Source organism: Strix uralensis, chromosome 18, assembly GCF_047716275.1.
Source record: "Strix uralensis isolate ZFMK-TIS-50842 chromosome 18, bStrUra1, whole genome shotgun sequence".
Lineage (NCBI taxonomy): Eukaryota > Metazoa > Chordata > Aves > Strigiformes > Strigidae > Strix > Strix uralensis.
The window spans coordinates 780,382-799,712 of record NC_133989.1 but is presented as its reverse complement, the minus strand read 5'-3'; the positions used below and the strand labels follow the sequence as shown (position 1 = coordinate 799,712).

Sequence of the window (19,331 nt, the reverse complement as noted above, 5' to 3'; positions counted from 1 at the left end):
AGCAGCACTGGTGAAGGGGCACCTGTCTGGGCTGGGGGGCTGCTGTGGGGCTCAGGGGGGCAACTAAATCATCGGGGTGCCCCATGCCTCTGGACCTTGGCTCCGCCACAGCCGTGCAGGGGGGGACATCCAGTGCACTGGGAGCAAGTCCCAGAGGCAAAACTTCTGTCATGTCACAGCTTTGGGGTCACCCTGGCTGAGCTGGGTGCAGGAGGGTGCAGCCAGGCAGGGGCGAGGGGGAGCACCCCAGAGGGGAGAGCGGGGCCGGCCAGACCCTCCCTGCAGGCTGCGGGATGGAGGTGAAGGAGGAAGAAATGATTTACTTTCATTTCCCATCGGGGAAGCGGCAGGACCGGGCACAGGAAACCCGCAGCAGCTGATGCAGGCAGATCTCACACGGGATCCAGGGAAGTCCTGGTTGTCAGAGGCAACATCCCTGAACCAGGCGCTTGTGAAATGCAGCTATTGCTCAAGCACAGTCGCCGGCATGGCCGGGCCCCCTGGAGCTGCAGCCCCAGGAGCCGGGGGCATCCGTGCAGGAGGAGCCTGGCACGGGGAGGATCGGGGCTCTCAGATCCCCTCTGCCTTTCTTTGGCAGAGCTTCAGACTGCCTGGCAGATGCACGAGAGCGGCACCGCAGCCGTTGTCTCTTGGGTCTCGGAACCAGGGCAGGAACACAAGGACGCAGCAGGTCTGGTGGTGACGGTGCCTGCCAGCGAGGGACAAACCGCCCGGGGAAGAGCTGTGTCCCACGGGCACCCAGACAGCATCCGCGGGCTGCGATCCTTCCACCAGCGCCGGCCCCAATCGACCCCCAGGGGCCAGGAGCCCGTGGCCACAGCTCATTTTGCCCAGAAAGAAGCAGCCAAGAGCAGAGGAGAATGTTGAAATGCCAAACCCCCAACCTGCAGCCTCCACGGTTCCATGACCCTGCTGCTGCCTGTCTCAGCGCTTTGCTGGGTCTTGCTCGTTGTGGGGGAGCAGCTCCCCAAACCCTCCCATCCATGACACCACATCTCAGCAGGGCTGTTTCAAAACAGTATTTGAGACATTCAGGATGAGCATTGAGGAACCAGAACCTCTTCCATGAGGAGAAATGAAATTTTATAGGGAGCAGCAGAGAGAGGAAGCAAAACCAGGAAGTCTTCCTTCTGGGTTTGAGCAAATTTTAAAGCTGAACTGAAAAACCCCTTCAAACAGCACGAACCCTGACCACGCACTCCCGTGTTCGGCTGGGGACAGCTGAAACCACATCGAACGCTTGATATGTGGGTTGAGCCCCATAGTGCTTTGTGCAAGGGATGACAGCAGGGACCTGAGCATGAAATCCTGCCCTGCCCGACCCGACCCTTCGGAGGGGAAAAGGCTTCACCTGACAGGCTGCTCTGTGGCCCCAGGAGCTGCTGCACTGGGGAGGGACCGGTCCCCCCAGGGCTGCTGGAGCTGAGCTGGGCTTTGCTGGGCTGTACGTGCAGGAAAGGGCCATTGTCAGACGGGAGCCAAGAGGCCGGGGAGGCAGGGAGCTGGGGGCGGTCCCTCTCCTGTGCTGTCACCCAGGGCTGTGGGTCAGGACACCCGCCCTGCTGTCCCCAGGCCACCCCCCGCTCCCCAGGTCAGGGCTTCCTCTGGCCCCACATGCTCCTCAGCACGTGCGGGCAGTTCCCAATCCTGCCCACAGCTCTTTCCACATCTCTTGCCTGATGCAACGGCCCAAACCACCCCGCAGTCGCCTGTTGGGTCTCCCTGGGGGACCTGGGGATGCAGCTCCATCCCCAGCAGCTGCCACTGGGCTCGCCGCCACCCCGAGCCCCTTCCCAGGCGAGCCCCTGGCCAGGGCTGGCAGCACCCCCGCTGCCCCGGGATTTGGCAGATGCAGGGCAGCATGGCAGGTGTTACCGCTCCTTGGGCGAGGACACCCAGACACGTTTGCCTTCTGCAAGGAAATCCGTTTGCATCCATTCCTTGTGCCAGAGCCGCCTGGGAATTCCCTGGGGCTGGTGCCGGAGGCATCACTGCTGCCACAGCGGTGGGGCAGGGCTGTGGGCTGGCAAACGTTCTGCTGGGGAAATGCAGGGAAAAACCCGGGGGGACTGGGCAAGAAAAACAAGAGCAACCTGGCTGGTTTTGGAGGGAACTTGGAAAAGAGAAGTCCACTGCCAGAAATAAAACCTCCCGCTGTCCATTGCCAGCCAGGGCAAGTTCACTGCCACTGATGTAACCAGGCTCTGACCAGGAACTGTGGCCACCGGGCTTGTCCCCAGCCCTGCAGCGGCTTCACCCCGAGCTCAGGTCAGCACCGAGATGTGGGGGAGCTGTGGCTCCTGCCCACTCCCACGCCTGCGGGCTCCCTGCCAGCCCGGCGCTGCCCACCGCCACCTGCGAGTCCCCGACAGCCTTCGAGCCGGCAGCATCTAAAAATACAAGTGGGGGGATGACGCCAAGGGCTCCTCCGCTGTTGTTTTCCCAGCTGCAGGATCGGCGTGACCCGGCCCCGGCTGTTCCTGGAGCCGGGAGGGCTCTTCGCCAGCGCCGGGTCGCTGCTGACGCCAGCCCTGACCACGGCATCAAAAACAGACAGACGGACGGATGGACACACTCGGGGACCCCAGAGTGAGCGAAGAGTCGTGTTGACCCGGCGCTGAGGGATCTGGTGGAGTTGAGAACGGTCAGGGTGAGGTTCATGGTTGGACTGGAGGAGCTTCAAGGGCTTTTCCAACCGAGATGATTCTGGGAGCCCTGCGGGGCACAGTGAGCGCCGTGAGTGCAGGGACACGGGTCCCCGCAGGAGCCCAGCCCTGCTGCCGGCCTCACCACCCCTCGCCCTCCCTCCACCCCAACATCCCGGTGACATCTCAGGGATCTCCCCAGGACTGGCGCTGCAGCCCGGGAGTTGTCTGCACCCGCTGAGGGCTGCCGTCACCCCAGACAGGCGGGCTCCTCTCGCAGCACGCCAGCTCGTGTCAGGAGGTCTGGGAGTCTCGTGGGAGACAAAAGGGGATGCAGAGAGCTGAGGGGGATGATTTTGCAGAAAAAGTAAAAATAAAAATGCAGGAATGGTGACCTCGGGCAGCGCCTGGGGGGATCTGAATGGTGGCTCTGTGCCGGCGGAGGGGCAGGGCAGGAGGCCACATGCAGCCTGTCCCAGCAGCTGCTCGGGACAAACAGGACATGGAGAAAAGGAGCAAAAGAGGAGGGTGAGCTCATGGGGTCAGGGGCCCCGGGGCGGCAGGGGCACCCGGGAGGCCCCCAGGAGCTGACAGGCTGGGTCCCCACCAGCCCGCCTCCCGCCTCCAAGCCGTGCTGTCTCAGGGCAGCGGGAGGGCTCGGGGCCCTGCCCTGGGGTGCTGCGGGGATGGGGGGGCTGGATCCGGCCACACTGGGTGCGTTCGCAGGGTGGCCCGGCTGAGCACAGCGCGGTTGAGCACCCCAGGGCCCAGGCAGGGAGCGGCCGCCCTCGGGCACCCCATGGGGTGATGGGGTCCCTCCAGGCTCGGCACCGCATCCTTCCCCTCCTGCTCGCCAGCGCCGCAGAGGGACCCTGCCCGGTGAGCCAGGGCCAGCCACGCTGCCTCCCTCCCTGCCCGCAGCCTCCTCGCCCAGCCCCGCTGCTGTCGGCTGGTGCATGAGCCAAAGCAAGTCCTTGGGCTCATTTCAGAGGCACCCGCACAGTTAAAGAAGCTCAGAGCACGAACTCACACTCCCCTCGCGCTCAGGGAAACTATAAAAAGGCTGAAGCAGAGATGTGAATGAAGGCAATGACAGGAGCGCTCGGCCGCTGGTGGGGAAGGGGGGAGCTGGCCCAGCGGGCCCCAGTTGGCTTGGGCTGGCTGTGAGCCAAGGGCCAGTCCTGCCCAATGCTGCGGCAGTGCCCGTGGGTCCGGAGCCGCACGGTCGGCTGCAGCCGGGAGCTCCAGCCCCGCTTGCTGCCCGCGGGTGAGCCTCTGCCCGCCTGGCACCACCCGACCGCGTGGGATCGGTACCGGCGGCCAGAGGGCTCTCGGCAGCTCCCAAGGAAATGGGAAGCAAAGGCAAAGCCCTCGCTGGCGCCGTCGTCCCTCCAGACCAGCCAGCAGCCCAGCTGTACCTCCTCCCGCCCCGGCTTGTTTTCACAGCGTGTCCTTTGGCCGCTCTCTAATTCCCAGACAAACGTTCGTTATCGAGGCTGCCCCGGCAGCTTGCAGCCCACGCTGGGGCCGTCCCTGGTCCTGTCCCCTGTCCCAGCCCCGGTCCCGTCCCCGAGCCCACCAACACGACAGTCCGACACCCTCAGTCCGAGCCCGGAGCCGCGGGGCCGAGTGCTGGAGGCCAGACCCGGGGCTGGAAGAGCTGGGCCAGGCAGTGGGGGTTTGTGTTCGGACAGACCAAATCTGCGGCTTTGGCCGGCTCTGTTTGTACAACTTGTGGTTGCTAAATCACACAATTCTGCCTTCAAGTAGGTACTTTCCATCGCTGAAACACCCAATGAGCCGTACGAGACACTTTCCCTCTGCTGCGCTTTTAGGCCAATTCCGAAACCAGAACTCGGAGCAAAGTGCTCTGAACCCAAACCCGCCCCGACGGCTCGGCCCGGCGCTGGTCGCGTGTGTCCGAGGGAAGCGGCCACAGAGACCGTGCAGCCACGTGTGTGCGGGCACGGACACGGACAGGACACGGACAGGACACGGACACGCACACGGACACACAGACCGGGCACACGCACACGCACCCAAACACACACGGGGCACCCGCACCCCCACCCGCAGCTTCGTCCCTCCCCGAGCCGAGAAGCGCCCCCCGGGGGGCGGCTCTGCCCGGTACCGCGCCGCGGGGCGGGGGGGGGCGCCGGGGCTGGACCCGCCGGGTGCTGCCGCCGCCCTCCTGCCGCCCCCCGCGGGGCTTTTTTCTCCGGGGATCTTCCACAACCCCCCGTCAAACGCGCAACCCCGCCGGGGGGAACGGAGCTGCCGCCGCCGCCTCGGGGGCTCCCGGCGGGGGGACGGGGGGGTCCCCGGGAGGAGCCGCCGCCGCCGCCCCGGCCCGGCCCCCCCGGCCCGGCAGCGCTCCCCGAGCCGCCCCCCGCCAGCCCCCTCCCCCGGCCCGCCCCGCCGCGCTCGCTCTTTCTTCGCCTTTTCTTTCTTTTTCCTTCTTTTTTTTTTTTTCTTTCTTTTTTTTCCGCCCAGAAGAGGCGCGGCGGGCGGAGGGAGCCCGGCGGGGGCCGATGGGGCCGGGGCTGCCCGCCCCCAGCTCGGGGAGGCGCCGGCGGCCGGCGAGGAGCCGCCCGTGGAGCGGCGAGCGGGCGGGCGAGCCGGGCCCGGGGGCAGCGCTCGGCCCCCGGGAAGGAAGAGGGAAGGGACAGTTGGTGCCACGGGCCCCCCCGGCCCCTCTGCCACTTCCCAGTAAACATGGTAATTCCTTCTGCTTTCCTATCCTTCCCGCTGAGCTCCCCAGGCCCCCCCAGCACCTGCGGGACCCCCAGCACTGGGCGGGGGGCGGGGGCGGAGGGGGAGGTGGGGAGCAGAGACGGGATGGGGCGTGAAGGCGGAGGTTGGGGTGTGGAGACAGAAGTCGGGAGCGAAGGTGGGAGGCGGAGACGGGCGTCGAGGTGTGAAGGCGGCGGTTGAGGTGTGAAGGTGGAGGTGGGGGAGCGAAGGCGGAGGTTGGGGTGTGGCGGCAGACGTGGCCACCGGGGCGGCGCGTGCGGGGCTGCTGCCCGCGATGCTTAAACTTCCCTGCAAAGTTTGGCAGGGTGTGGGGTGCAGCACGCGGGTGCCACCGCGTGAACCGCGCAGGTATGGGACGCTCGGCGGCTCCATCCCCGGGCTGGCCAGCTCGGTTGCCGCTGCGGCCGGCACATGCCAGTGCCCCGGGCTGCCAGGCGATGCTGTGCTGAGCGCTGGCCGCCCGCCCCGCCGGGCTCGGGCTGTTCGTTAGCGTTTGCGTCGGGCCCTGCCAAAGTTGCTGACAGCCAGAGCTGCAGGAGAGGGAGAGGAATTGTTATTCAGAGCTGGTCCCCACGCTCAAACCTCGCTCCTGCCTGAGCTGGGGGGAGAGGGGAGATGGAGCTGAGTCACCCTGTGGCTTTGGGTACGAGTTAAACAACTTTACAGCACCAAAACACCAAAGCCCAGCTCGTCTTGTTGGTGTAAACCACTTTAAAAAATATGGGTATTTAGGGAGAAATATCAATCTCTATTTAACAGCACTTTGGCTTATTAAAATGGAAATAGCTTTGCAAATGTAAATCTCCTTATGCTCCCTAATGCCTTTTGTTTCGGTTCTGCCTTCCCTCGCAGCTGGTGGAGGGACCTGGGCTAATTGGTTGCTTTTGGATTTCTGACGGCTCCCGGCCGGCCTGGGCCCCGCTTCTCCCATGAACGCGGAGCCGCTGCACCCTGGTTACCCCAGAATCCTCCCCAGTGGTGAAGGGCTTTGTGACACTCGATGAAAACATTTTTACTCACTCTAGGCCGAAGTTTTCCCCGGCCCCGCGCAGGCTGCGGCTGGTGCCGCTGGGTCGTTCTCTCCCGACGCTCACACAGTCCGGGGCAGGTTTGGTTTTGCTCCTTTGACGGGGCAGCAGCTTTGTTTATTCAGTCACTCCATCCTCTGGTGTGTCCCTTTGCTGTGGGGTTTTGGCGGTGATTTGGAAGATTTTCCTTTTTCCCCTGCAGCCGGGCTGTCCCCCCACCCCCAGACACCCCAGGTTTCTCCCAGCTGCTTTACCCAAACTCCGGGTGTTTCTCCCCAGCCGCCAAGGTGTGGGACCAGGCGAGGCCAGGGGAGCTGCGGCCAGGGGAGGCTGCACCGGGGTCTGGGGGGACGCTGCTGCGAGGGACGGTGGGTGTGGGCTGGGGCCTCGCGGTCTGCACCCCTCACACCCCGCAGAGCCCCCCCGGCAGGGAGCCGAGCCGGGAACAGCCGGGTTTGGGGCTGCCCATCGCCCCGTGACGCAGCCTGCCTGGCGCAGGGCCCTGGTCTCAGGGGACCCGGCTTCTCCTTCTGTTTTCTTTTGCTTTTTTATCCGTTTCACATGAGCTCGGCCAGTAAGAGTTTAGGGCGGTTTCCAAAGTGCTGGTTTTTGGGACGCGCCAGGGCTGTGCAAGGGTGACTCTGGCGAAGGCAAGCACAGGCAGGGCAGGCAGGGCAGGCCCGTCTCTCGTGGCAGCGTTAGGAGCTGACGGATCCCCCTTTGCTGTCACAGGCTCCTCACCCCTGGCGGGGACGGGGATGGGGACAGACCCCAGCTCGGTGGTGCCAGGCAGGGAGGTGGTGGGCGCCCGGCCGGACTCGGCACCTGGGAGCCCCTCGGGAGCAAGGCGGAGGGGGGAGCTGGGCTTTACCCTGCAGCCGGGCTTTTCCAGAGCAAGGGCTCCCGTCCCTCCTGGGCGAAGAGCAAGCGTGGGAAGAGCAGCGGTGTGGGACAGCCGGGCAGGGGAATGCACTTGCAGATCAGGACACCAAGAAGGGGCTGGTTCTCCTCCTGCTCTGCCCAGGCCCCGTCGCTTCTGCCAGGCCTAAGGGCGGGAGATCTCTGTGTGGAGACAGGGAGGAAAAGTCAAGAAAATTATCCAAAGCATGACTGCAAAGTGCTTTAGCTAAAGCGCATTAAAGCTAATTAAGCTGAATTAACCGAGGCCACTTTGTCTCTGTATGGGCTCCCAGGCCAGGGATTACCTGCTTGAAACTAATGCTCACCTTCAGGTAATCCCACCTTCAGGTAATCCCACTTCCAGCTAATCCCGCCTCGCTCCCCGGGTGCCTGTGCAGGAGCACAGGGATGATGGTGAGCTGTGGCTGCCCGAGGCGCAGGGCCCGGCCGCTGCCCCGGCTGCCGGGAGGATGCTCGTTGCTGCGGCACCTCCCCACCCGCAGCACCGGGGTTCCTCCACCGTTAAACGTGGAGCCCAGCCCAGGTGATGGGCTCGGCTTTGCCACGGGCTGCAGCTGGTGGCAGAACTAAGGGGCTCCTCGGTATCCGGGGGCTGGCAGAGGTGGCACACACTGTGCTCTGCAGGAGGAGGAGGAAGAGGAGGAGGAGCAGAGATGTCCCACTGCAGAGCAGCAGATCCCTGGCCGGCCAGGCTGGGCCTGAGCCTGCACCACGCAGAAACCTGCATCTCTCCTGCAGCAGCACCGTCTCCAGCAGAAAAGGTGCTGTTTGCCCAGACACCGGCCCCAGCCTGATTTGTTGTTTCTCTGAGCCTCTCCTGCAGAAACACCCCCCAAGGAGCTGGAGAAGTCTCTGTCCCTCCTGCTCGCCGATGGGCTCCTTTGGGCAGCCATGTCTATGGTCACCCCCACGCTGCCCGTAACGCGGCGGGGATTTAACGGGGGCTGTTGATGGCTTCCCCCTGCGTTCCTGCTGCGCCAGCCAGGTCTGCGCAGCCGACGTCTCCCATGAAGCCGGGAGAGCAGACAGGGAACAGCCGCGTCACGCGTGGCACAACCACCGGCGTCCTCACCCCGGTCTGGAAGCGGCGCAGGGGAGGGGGCTGCAGCCCGGCAGAGCGCTTCCCAGAAAACGCTCAGAGGACTCATTTTTGGCGAGTTCAGTGATGAGTCTGAACCAAAACACCCTATCCATCTTCAGATGTTTGTCCTTCCTCCCATCCGCCGCATTCCTCCAGCAAGCCGGCACATCCCCACGCTCCTCAGTGTCTGGCTCGGCTTAACCCCTTGGCTGCTGCGGCTCCTCCGCCTCCGCAGTTGGGGTTCCCGAGCAGGGCGCAGGCTGCGCTCAGGGCTCATCTCGGGCTCCTTAAACCACAGCCCAACGCTGGGAACCAGACCTGGCCATGCTCGTGTGCACCGGCTGCACGGCACTCAGGGTGCTCTACCCCCGGTTCCCCCCCACTTCCCAGCCCAGGAAGGTTTGGAGCCCCCCGAGCTCGGTGGCGGTGCCAGCGCTGGCGTTCCGGGGACGCGGCAGCATGGGGTGGTGGGCACAGGCTCCGTGGGGGGTGACGGTGTCCCGTTGCGGGACCGCTCTCCCCACCAGTGACGCTTTCCTCCCGCAGGACGCCGGGGCGCTGGATGCGGCGGTGCAGAGTGCCCTCCAGGCCCTCTACCCCCCCTTCGAAGCCACGGCCCCCACGGTCCTGGGCCAGGTGTTTCGGCTGCTGGAGACCAGCTACCGGGGAGATGGGCTCTGCTGCCTGCTCCAGTTCCTCATCCCGGCCAAGCGGCTCTTCGAGCACGTGCGGCAGGCAGCCTGCGTAAGCCCCCACGACCCCCCGCCGCGCTGCCCTGCACCCTGCTCCCACCCGAGGGGCTCACGGCCTCCCCTGCATGGCCCCGGCATGGCTGTGCCCCGCGTCAGGCTGCAGGCTCCCTCTCCACGGCCCCGGCCCCATCCCCTCCCCGCAGAGAGGACCGTGCAGTGCCCAGCTCCCCGGGACGGCTCCGGCACAGAGCCTGGCACACGCAGTCCCTGTAGTAAGGGTGAGGGGACTCCCCCCTCACCTTCTGATGCCCCTGGAGAGGCTCCAGTGGGGTTTTCCCCTCTGTTAGCACGTGGGGAGCACTCAGCACCCCGGGAACAGCCATGGGCTCGGGGTGGGCTTGCAGGGCCCTGCTGTGGCTCGGCTCAGGGACATCCCATGGTGGGAAGCGCAGAGCCAGGCAGCGAGAGCACGCACGGGGCCAGCCGGGAGGGTACGGAGCTGGCGGGGGCTCTCGCTCACGCGCTGTGTTCTTCCTCCCTCCAGGCTCCCTACTTTAACTGCATCTTTCTCCACGAGGGCTGGCCCTTGTGCCTCCACGAGAAGGTGGTTGTCCACCTCGCACCGCTCAACCCCCTCCTGCTGCGCCCAGGGGACTTCTACCTGCAAGCGGAGCCCTGCGAGGAGCACTCGGCACGCATCACTGTCAAGCACCTCTCACCTGACCTGCGTGGGGTGGAGGAGACGCCAGTCCCCGAGGCTGCCTACGCGCTGCTCTTCACCAACGAGTGGCTGGAGGAGATCAACGGCAACCGGGCCAGAGCCCCCCTGCACACCTGCCTGGTGGCCACCGAGAATGGCATCGCCCCACTGCCGTGGAGCAAGATCGCCACGCCAGAGTTCATCGACAAGCCCAAGGCCGGAGCTGACAGCACGCCCGCGGGCGCCCGGCACGATCCCTCTCCTGAAACCGCAGCCGAGCCGGCAGCGCCCTGTGCACCCGTGCCCCATGGCCCAGCGGACGCCCCGGCGCCCTATGGCAACGTCGCGGGCACCATCCCGGGCTGCAGGGTCACCTCTCAGAAGTCGAGCCCAGGAAGATACCCCGGACTGATCAAGGTGGACCAGGCCGGGCCGCGGAAGAAGCCGGCCATGCTGGCCGTGCCCAGCCTCTGCGAGATCATCAGCCAGAACCTGGAGGGGGAGTACGTGGACCTGCTGGAGCTCCCCCAGGAGCAGCTGGACCTCCTGGCCCGGTCCCTGCCACCCGCCTGCCCCGCCGGGCCGACGGGAGCCGGGGCCGAGGCGACACTTCCCTGGGCAAACGGGGGACTAGGGGCAGACGCGGGACTAGGGGCAGACGCCTGGCCCTGCGGGGGGGCACCGAGCTCGGAGGAGGGTCCCTGCACCCCGTGCCTGGGGGGGAAGCTGAGCCGGGAGCCGGGGCCACTCAGCCCACGGTGCCGCTACCGTGACTCTTATTTGGCTGCGCTGCAGAACCCGGTGAGCTTTGGCCCCGGGCTGATGGCCGCCATCCTGGAGGAGCCGGACAGCCCCGGCCCTGGCCCTGAACCACCCCCCACCACCCCCCACAAGACCCCGGTGCAGCACGGGAGGGGTGGCAGCAGCCCCACGCTCCTCGCCCGCCGTCCCCGCCGAGCGAGCCCCAGGGTGCCGGCAGAGGCCTTGGCGCGGCAGGGCAGCCCCCGGCTCCCCCCGGCCTCCGGCCACAAGTTCTCCTTCCTGAAGGGCCCGCGGCTCGGAGCAGCCCCCGGAGACGAAAGAGCCGCCAGCCAGCACGAAGGGGCCTGGAAGAAGATGTCTGCCATCTACTCGCCCAGGATGGGCAGAGCCAAGCCAGCCGGGAAAGGTACCATCCGAGCGGGGCTGCGGCGCCGGCCCGGGCTCTGCGGGGGCTTTTGTATTTCTCTGCCTCGTTGCCCCTCGCCAGCTCCTCTCTCCTCTGTCCCCACGGACAGGTACGGATGCGGCAGCTGCTGCCCCCGCAGAGGAACGGTCCCTGGAAAGCCCCAGCTGCAAGAATGGTCCCTCTGCGCCCGGCACCGGCCCCCCTGGCCGGGAGCCGCCGGCCTGGCAGGACCTGCACGCCGGGCTGCTGCGCTCGGGCATCGTCTGCCTGCCAGGTACTGCCGGCGCGTGGGACCCTCGGCGGGAGGGCGGGAGAGGCCTCCGGAGGGAGAGCACCATGCTGCTGGAGAGGGTTTTCTGGAGGAAGGTTTCAGGGATTTGCTGGAGGCCAGAAAGCCCCCAAGCGGAAAATTCCCTTTCAACTGGGCAACAAAATTAAAAACATAAAAACAAGCAGTCTGCTCTGAGCAGCTGCCCCGGTTCCCAGCTGCACCGAGCCCTCCCACACCATTCCTCACCAGTGAAGCCGTTCAGCTTTTAGCTGCCAAACACTAAACATTTGGCTTCTTCCGTTTCCCAAGAGCTGAAAAACAGTGACAAACCCCATCTATTTTTTCAGGAAAAACATCCCCAGCAGCTCTGCCCTGGCATTTGCAGGGCTAGTGTTCGTGCCCTCGCAGAGGGGCCGGGGGAGGCTGCACAGTATTAACCCGGGCTGGGCCCCCTGAGCTGAGCCGGGGCAGAGCCTGTTCCTGCGGGCAAGCAGCAGGATGGGAGCCCCGGCCCCAGAGCAAGGGGGTTGCTCGGGGCTGGAGTTTGTGGCCGGCCAGGTCACTCTCCCCTTTCCCCGCAGGGAGCTCGGACCGGCTGGGCAGGGCCCTCCTCCAGGTGACCACCAGCGGCAGCGCCTGGGGGGCTGCGTGGTGCTCGGCCGCTGAGCTGGCGAGGCTCATCCTCTTCCTCTGCTCCCTCCCCAGGTAAGGGCCAGGAGGATCTGCCAGGGACCCACTGGCTGCTTCCCGGCTCGGGGGTCCCACGCAGCCCCCGGGCCAAGCCCAGCACCCCGCACGTCCCTGCCGTGTCCGCAGTCCCCCCGAGGAGCCTGCGCAGTGCCTCTGCCGAAGGCACAATTTCTGAAGGGCTGGCGCTGCCCTGGCTGGGGGGTCCCGCAGGGATGAGGCCATCACCTGCAGCTGCCGGTTCCTGCCTGTCCTCACCCTGCTGCCCGAGGGGGCTTCGAGTGGGTCGTGCCTGAGGGGAGGGACCCCCACTTCATGTGCTGCTTCTAAGCAGTGCAGTCTGCCTCCTGCTCACTGGATCTCCCCTTGCCAGGCGGGAAGCGAAGGACAGTGGGCTGACTGTCGTGGTGGATGCCAGGAAGCAGCCGCCCGCTCCCGTCCTGTTCTCGGCGCTCCGCTCTGTCCAGGTATGCCGGGCTCCGCGTGCCTGTGCCACGGACGTGCCGGGGGGGTCCCTGCCCGGGAGCCAGTGCTGCCACCCTTTGGGGGTCCCTCCGACCCTCCCCTGTGCCCACCACATGGTGCGATCCCCCGGCTGGCAGCAGCTTCTCCATCAGCTTAAACAACTGCCACTTTGTTCCCAAAGTTGCTGATAAATCTCTAATTTCTGAGCGTGTCTGCAGCAGCCCAGAGCATCCCCCAACAGGGCACAGAGACCCCATTTCCCGAGCTCACCCCTGGCGCTTGCGTCTCTCTGTCTCCCCAGGTGCCAGCCGCAAGGCACCAGCGGTTTGGGACCAAAGGTCCCTCCCCAGCCCCGCAGGATCTGGCCTCGGCCCCGCTGTCGCCCGGCCCCGCGGTGTGCCCCAAACCCCCTCGGCGTCCCGCTAGTGGAGCTCACCTGGAAATGGGCTCCGCAGCGACGGTCGATCGCCCTGGCAGGGTTTCCGAGGCGGTGCTGCAGGAGGGCCCTGCGCTGTCCCGGGGGCCCTGGGGCCCTCCCCGTCACAGCACCCTTTGCCTCTGCACACTCAGGGCCGGGTCGCAGCCTGTCCGATAAATCTCACACCAGCCCTGATGCTCCTGCATGGAGAAGAGTCACCGGTGCAAGCGAAGGCTCTTTCTGTGGGTCCTTTCTGCCAGGGAGCTGGTGGTTGGGACGGGGTTGTGGCCTGAGTGACCCGTTTCCATGGCCCACGCCAGCGAGCTCGGGAGCATTTTCCTTTGTAATGAGCTCACGAGCTCAGCCAACTCAGGCAACTGTGGGTGACCCAAGGGCTGTGCCGTGGGGTTTGCTGTGGTTGGTGACTCTTCCTGCCTCCCGCAGAGCGTTTCGCCGGGCTGCGTCCACACCGTCCTGCTGCTGGCCGAGAAGGAGCCGGTCACCCACCGTGAGAGGCTGCCCGGGGTGCAGGTGAGCCTGGCCCTGGCCCTGTCCCCTCCTCATGTCCCCGCGTTTTTTCCTGTGGAAAGAGCAGAGCTGGGGTGAAAGGAGCCTCGCACCTCGGGGGACCCTCACCTGGAGACCCCAATTCTCCTGCGCAGGGACCCCGGGCAGAGCAGCACCTCGCTGGGGCAGGTGCCCCCGCGCCGGCTGCGGGGTGAGCCCACGCTGGGACAGGCAGTCACTGCCCTCGGGCTCGCGGGGCAAACGCTGACCGGGGCAGCCATGCGCCTGCCCAGTTGCCTCCAGTGGCCAGACACAGGCACTGGGCTACTAAATCTAAACTTGAAAGGGCTGACTGTTCTTTTTAGTGCTGCTCAGTTTAATTAGTATAATGTGAAATAGGAATGAGCTGGATCACCTAGCTTGGCTGTTGTGGCAGGTGATCGCAGTCCTGGCGATCTCCCACGCGCTCGAACACCGCGGAGCTGCGGCGCGGGGTGCTTGGACAGGAGGGGGTTGTGCCCCGGCTCCAGGCTGGCCTGGGGGGGTTCCTGGGGAGGGACCTGGCACAGTCCCACCACACTGACAAGCCCCGTGCCCTGCAGGTGGAGACCCTGGTGTCGCTGAAGGCTCTGGGCCGCCACGTCGACAGCTCCCAGTTGACCCCGGAGCTGGATGGTGCCTTCCCCTACTGCCACGGCGAGTGGGTTCAATTCTTCCAGGTGTCTGTTATCACGCCGTGAGCCATCACCTCACCTCCCCGCGGTGCCCCTCCGTCCCCACCGCGGCTTCTGTGTCTCACACATCCCTGGAAAAGCCACAGGAAAACCCCGGAGAGGGGAAGGAAAAGGAGAGCTCTGAGCGCAGGAGGGCAAACCCCTCCTGCCTGCTTCTGCCTGCTCCTGCCTGTAACTGCCCATCCACCTCCACGCTCCCTTCCTCCTCAGCTTTAACCCGCTGCCCCACGGTGTTCCCTGCTCTGGCCTGGCACTGCTCCTCCTCCTCCTGGGCAGGCTGCCCTCCTGCCCTGGCCCCACTGACCCACTCTGTGTCCCCCCCCACAGAAGCTGTATCCCTTCACCGCCAGCCTCCGGCGGGCATCGGAGCTGCTGCAGAGCTGCATCCAGGAGCTGCGGCATGCCGACACGCTGGCAGGGACACAGGTAACGGGCAGGTTGTGGCGCTTCCCAAAGAGCCCGTCTGCAGCCCAGCACACAGCGACATTTTGCCCCGATTCCCCAAAATTCAGTGCAACCGCGCCCGGAGCGGCGGCTCCTGACAGGCTGTGCCCTGTCCCCTTTGCTCGTCCTGTGCTGGCCCGGGAGCTGCCAGGGGAGGCCCCAGGTGAGACGTGTGTCCAACCCTCCCTCCACAGGATGCGGCCGCCTGCATCGGGAGGCACCAGGAGCTGATGCAGAGGGTGCTGAGCGACCCACAGCTGGTGCATGTGCAGCGCGAGGCGGGGGCTGTGCTGGCCAGGCTGCGCAGGGAGGCTGCGCGGCTCAGCGCCTCGGCCGACGTCAGGTAGGAGGGGGCGGCTTTACCGGGAGAGGGGTGACAGCGCCGGGGACCCCCGGCCTGGAGCCGCCTCCCCAGGGACAGCTCGGTCCCCACCAGCACGAGCTGCTCTCCAGCACACCCCGGAGCTGGTGCCATGCTCCCTCCTGCCCCCCAAATGCCCTCCGAGCCTGGAGCTCGCGTCTGGCACGGCCATGTGCAGGATTGCCCACAGGGGAAGGTGCACGGGTCCCTGGGAGGGTCCCCTGCCCCAGGGCCAGGTTCTAGGCTGCGCTCAGCAAGGCCGGCAATGAGTCCTCCAGTGAGCCCTCCAGGCTGGGCTCAGCAAGGCCAGCAGTGAGTCCTCCAGGCTGGGCTCAGCAAGGCCAGCAGTGAGCCCTCCAGGCTGGGCTCAGCAAGGCCAGCAGCGAGCCCTCCAGGCTGGGCTCAGCAAGGCCAGCAGCAAGCACTCCAGGCTGAGCTCAGTAAGACTGGCAGCGAGCCCTCCAGGCTGGGCTCAGGCAAAGCCACTAGATGGGGCCAAGCCCCGGCAATGCTGCCGTCGCCCGGCGGTCCCTGCGTGCAGGCAGCACCAATCCTGCTGCTCCCTCCTCTCCCTTCTCCGGGCTGGCCCAGGCCACGCCGACAGCCGACGCTTTCCCATCGCGTGTTCACCGACATCATTGTGCTCCGCAGGATGGGGAGGTGTCAGGGCACGTGCAGGGCCTGCAGCCCGCTGGGCGCGCCCCAGGGAGAGCCCTCGTGTCCCGGGTGCGCTCTGAGGCTGCACGAGGCGAGGGGCAGGAGGTCTCTTGGTCGGATCCTGACCAGGCTCTCGCCAGCCGCACGTGCAGAGTTGTTGCCCGTCGGCTCCCTCCGCTCCTGGGAGCCAGCACCCGCTTCCAGGGAGCTGCCCCATCCAGGGGCTCCTGCCTGCCGGAGATGCCTCGGCCGGCGGCTTCATGAGGAGCCAGCGACTTGCCTGGTGCTGACGGCCCCTTTCCTCCCCGGTCACCAGGACCAGCATGGAGTCGGCCGAGGGGCTGTACAGCCGGCTGGAGGAAGAGCTTCACGACCTGGTGTCCCAGTCCAACAGCTGCCTGGAGCGCCTGGAGTTCCTCCGAAAGGTCCAGGAGCTCGAGGCCGAGTTCAGCAAGGTGAGCCGGGTGTCCTGGGGTGCAGCAAGTTGAAGTTGTCCTCCGCGGTGTTCCTGTGGCTGGGCATTTTGGGCACATTTCCTTGGGTTTTGATGGTGAAGGAAGCCTGGAGAATAACAGGATTGCCTGAGCTCTGATTTTCATTATGGGGCGACCGTGTAACCCCGCCTGGGATGGGATGGGATGGGATGGGATGGGATGGGATGGGATGGGATGGGATGGGATGGGATGGGATGGGATGGGATGCCCCACTTGGGGAAGGAAAGGGAGGTGCCAGTGGCCAGTCCTGCCTGACCCTCGGCCCCTTGCTCGCAGCTGGGGTGCTGGCTGGACGGGGAGGCGGCGGCGCGGCTGCAGGAGATGGGCGCTGAGGAGTGGAGCCCCGACAGTTTCCCAGGCTCCGCCGAGCAGGTTAACGAGTTCATCGTCCAGGCAACAGTACGTATGGAGGGGGCTTTCCTGTAACACGTGTCCCTCGGGTATCGCTGCCAGCAGCACTGCTGGGGGCTCTGGCCCCTACCTGGCCCTGGAAATGCCAAATTAGGAATGTTCAGACGTCGTTACAAAGTTTGATATAATCAGCCCAAATCCCCCAGGTTTGGAACGAGGCTTCTGGGCAAAACTGGGTGTGCCCAGGCTGGCTGGGTAAAGCTGCGGTTCTCAAGCCCAGCTTTGCGGGGGTCTTTGGGCAGCCCTGCCCTGGTGAGGGGGGGGGTTGTGCTGCTCCTCGGTGGGCTTTGGGCTGGAGCTGCCATTCCCAACCCCTCCTGCACTCCATCCTTCTCAGCCCCTTTCCTCCCGCAGGGCCGGGCCGCAGAGCCTGGGCATCCATCAGACAATAAACGGTGTGGTGAGCAGGATTTGTTCCTCCCATACCCCGGGATATGGAGGCCCTTTAGATACATTCACAGCAGGGAGGATGAAGCGAGGTGACTCTGCTCAGGCCAGCACGATGCATTTTGTGCATTTGGAGCCAAGCCAGGACAGAGATTTTGAGAATCCCCGTTCTCTTTATTTCTTCTCACTTGCCCGGAAACATTTCCCACATAGCTTTGATAGCGGCGCCGAGCGCCTCACCCTGCACCCGCGTCCCAGCGCAGCAGGTCAGCGCCGTTCCACGAGCGCAGAGCTTGTTCCTTCCTGCCCTCCCTGCAGGCTCGGTGCCGGCGCGGCCTGGCGCTGTGTCAGGAGGCGGCCGAGGTCGGGGACGCGGCTTTCCCCGAGGCAGACCCCTTCCAGGCGGCTGCGGCGCTTTTCCGGACGAAGCTGATGAGCTTCTGGAGGCAGGTGGAGCGGCGACAGGCCGAGCGGGAGCTGCGGCGGGAGCTGGGCCGCTTCTCCAGCAAGGTGGGTGTGTGGGCTCCCCGCCGCAGGGCCGGTGCCGGCTGGGCAGCCGTGGGAGCAGCCGCTCTTGCTGCCTTCTTTTCTAGATCACGGGGCTGAGGCTGGACTGCAGGCAGTGCTCGGCCCGCGGGAAGCACGGGGAGGGCCAGGCGCTGCAGTGTCTGCAGAGCTCCTTCCAGAAGCTGTCGGTGGAGTTCGCCCTGGAGAAGCTGCAGGAGATGAAGGCTCAGGTGTGCAGGATGCAGAGCAGCTGCGGGCTGGCAGCCTGGACCGAGGCACGGCACCGCTACCAGGAGACGCGGCAGATCCTGGAGGAGATGCTGGCGGAGCTGCAGGAGGCCTGGGGAGCACAAGCCAACGGGCAGGGAGACGCTTTCAGCCCCCCCGGCTCAGCGTCCGCAGCCCCTTGCAAGGAAGCCCCAGGCTGCGAAGCACCTGCCAGCCCCGAGCCAGCAGCGTCGGGGGGCTGGGGGGCGGCAGAGCGGCCGGAGCCCAGCGCTGGGGGGCCAGGCCAGCCACAGGCCGGCAGCGTTCCCAGCCCCGTGCTGGGTGCGGAGCCGAGCTCCCCACAGCCCCGCTGCCGGCAAGGGCCAGAGGGTGACCGTGCCGCTCGCTGCCACGTGCCTGCTGACACCTCCTCCCCAAAACCTGGGAGTGGAGTCTGCCTGGGAGCCGCAGGACACCTCGCCCAGGAGGGCGGCCAGCCCCTCCAGAGGCATCCCTTCACGCTGCCTCCCCGGGCGTGTTTTCCGGGTGCTGAGCTGTTGTGCCCCACCGCTGTGCCCCACGGGACTGTCTCAGCCCCCAGCACACATGGTCCCCCTGCAGATAAGCGGGCAGAAGCCACCCAGTACTTCCAGGTTTCCAGCCAGAGCAGTTTCTCCTCTGAAGACTCAGACTCACAGAACTCCACCGAAGACGCCCTAGCAGCGAGCCTAGCTTTGCCCCGTGACCTCCACAGCCCCAGGCCACCTTGCCCCTCCGAAAAGCCCCGCCAGATTCTTTACCTGGAGAACCACCACACTGAGAGTCCAGCTAAAGCAAATGCCGAGTAAAACCAGTCCCTTCCAGCTGGGGCTGTTTGTGTCCAGTTGTGGAAGTCACCAACTGGACAGGACATCCCATGCTCAGAGGTGGGACGCTGGGACCCATTGCCCAGCCCTTGGTCCCAGAGTCCTTCCGTTCCCTGTACTTAGCACTCGCCCCGCTGTGGAACGGCAATAACCCCCTCACCAGCCTCAAGAGGTTCGTTAATAATCTACTAGGCGTGTTGCAATCCTCGCCTCAAGTGCATTTATCGCTACCAGCGCCAGGTTCGCCTCGGGACAGGGTTCCCCGCAGTCGGCAGCCGTGCTCAGAGCATCCCGCGGGAGCACAAACCTGTGCTGAGACGTTTCTGCCTGCCGACCCCACCACACCCCCCACTCTGCCAGGCGGTTTTACCGTCCCCCGCGCTGCCGCCGCGGCCCTGGCCGAGCAACAGGCGTCCTGTCCATGTGTACTCCTTAACACGGGACTAACGTTATTAACGTTAATAAACCTGAAGAGAAGCGCCCGGCATGGTCCTCGTGGGGCAGAAGGAAAAGCCGCGTCGCGCCCAGAGCCGGGTGCTGGGCCGCTTGCCCCGGCTCCTCACCGCTGCGCCAGCCCGGTGCCACCGCGGGCACCTCCCGCACCCCTTGCGAGGGCTGTGACGGCAGCCTGGCTCTCATCTTGCTGACAGGAGCGTGGCCCTGCTCAAACCGCTGCTGGCCTGTCCCTGCTGTGCCCTGCCCCGCCGGCCCCCACTGCCGGCCTGCAGCCATTTGCAGAACCAGTCCCTGTCCCTTTTGTAAGCGTTAAACGCCGCCGTCACCGTCCTCATTCCCGTCCTACCTCCTCCCCAGTTCAGGGGCGAGGGTGGTGGTGTCCTGCCCAGCCTCCCCGCTCGCTGGGAACGCGCTGTCCCCAGCCCTCGGGGATCTGGCTGAGCTGGGCG

The 19,331-nt window shown here is 65.8% G+C and overlaps 1 protein-coding gene and 1 long non-coding RNA gene across 2 annotated transcripts; one reads left to right on the top strand and one right to left on the bottom strand.

Annotated features, from left to right (window-relative positions):
- The first annotated feature begins 4,445 nt into the window (after nt 1–4,445).
- Nucleotides 4,446–18,908, top strand: KIAA1755 (KIAA1755 ortholog). The gene is made up of 14 exons (XM_074888681.1): nt 4,446–5,384; nt 8,997–9,194; nt 9,687–11,010; nt 11,120–11,284; nt 11,863–11,986; nt 12,342–12,435; nt 13,296–13,382; nt 13,961–14,077; nt 14,420–14,518; nt 14,731–14,879; nt 15,871–16,009; nt 16,325–16,447; nt 17,165–17,356; nt 17,440–18,908. The coding sequence occupies exons 1-14, from the start codon at nt 5,382–5,384 to the stop codon at nt 18,406–18,408; spliced, it is 3,783 nt and encodes a 1,260-aa protein (XP_074744782.1). The 5' UTR covers nt 4,446–5,381; the 3' UTR covers nt 18,409–18,908.
- On the bottom strand, nt 6,093–13,937 carry LOC141951881 (uncharacterized). The gene is made up of 3 exons (XR_012631472.1): nt 13,774–13,937; nt 12,870–13,431; nt 6,093–7,510 (listed from the first exon to the last, which is right to left on the bottom strand). It is a non-coding gene; the product is annotated as an uncharacterized LOC141951881 (long non-coding RNA).
- Nucleotides 18,909–19,331: the final 423 nt, after the last annotated feature.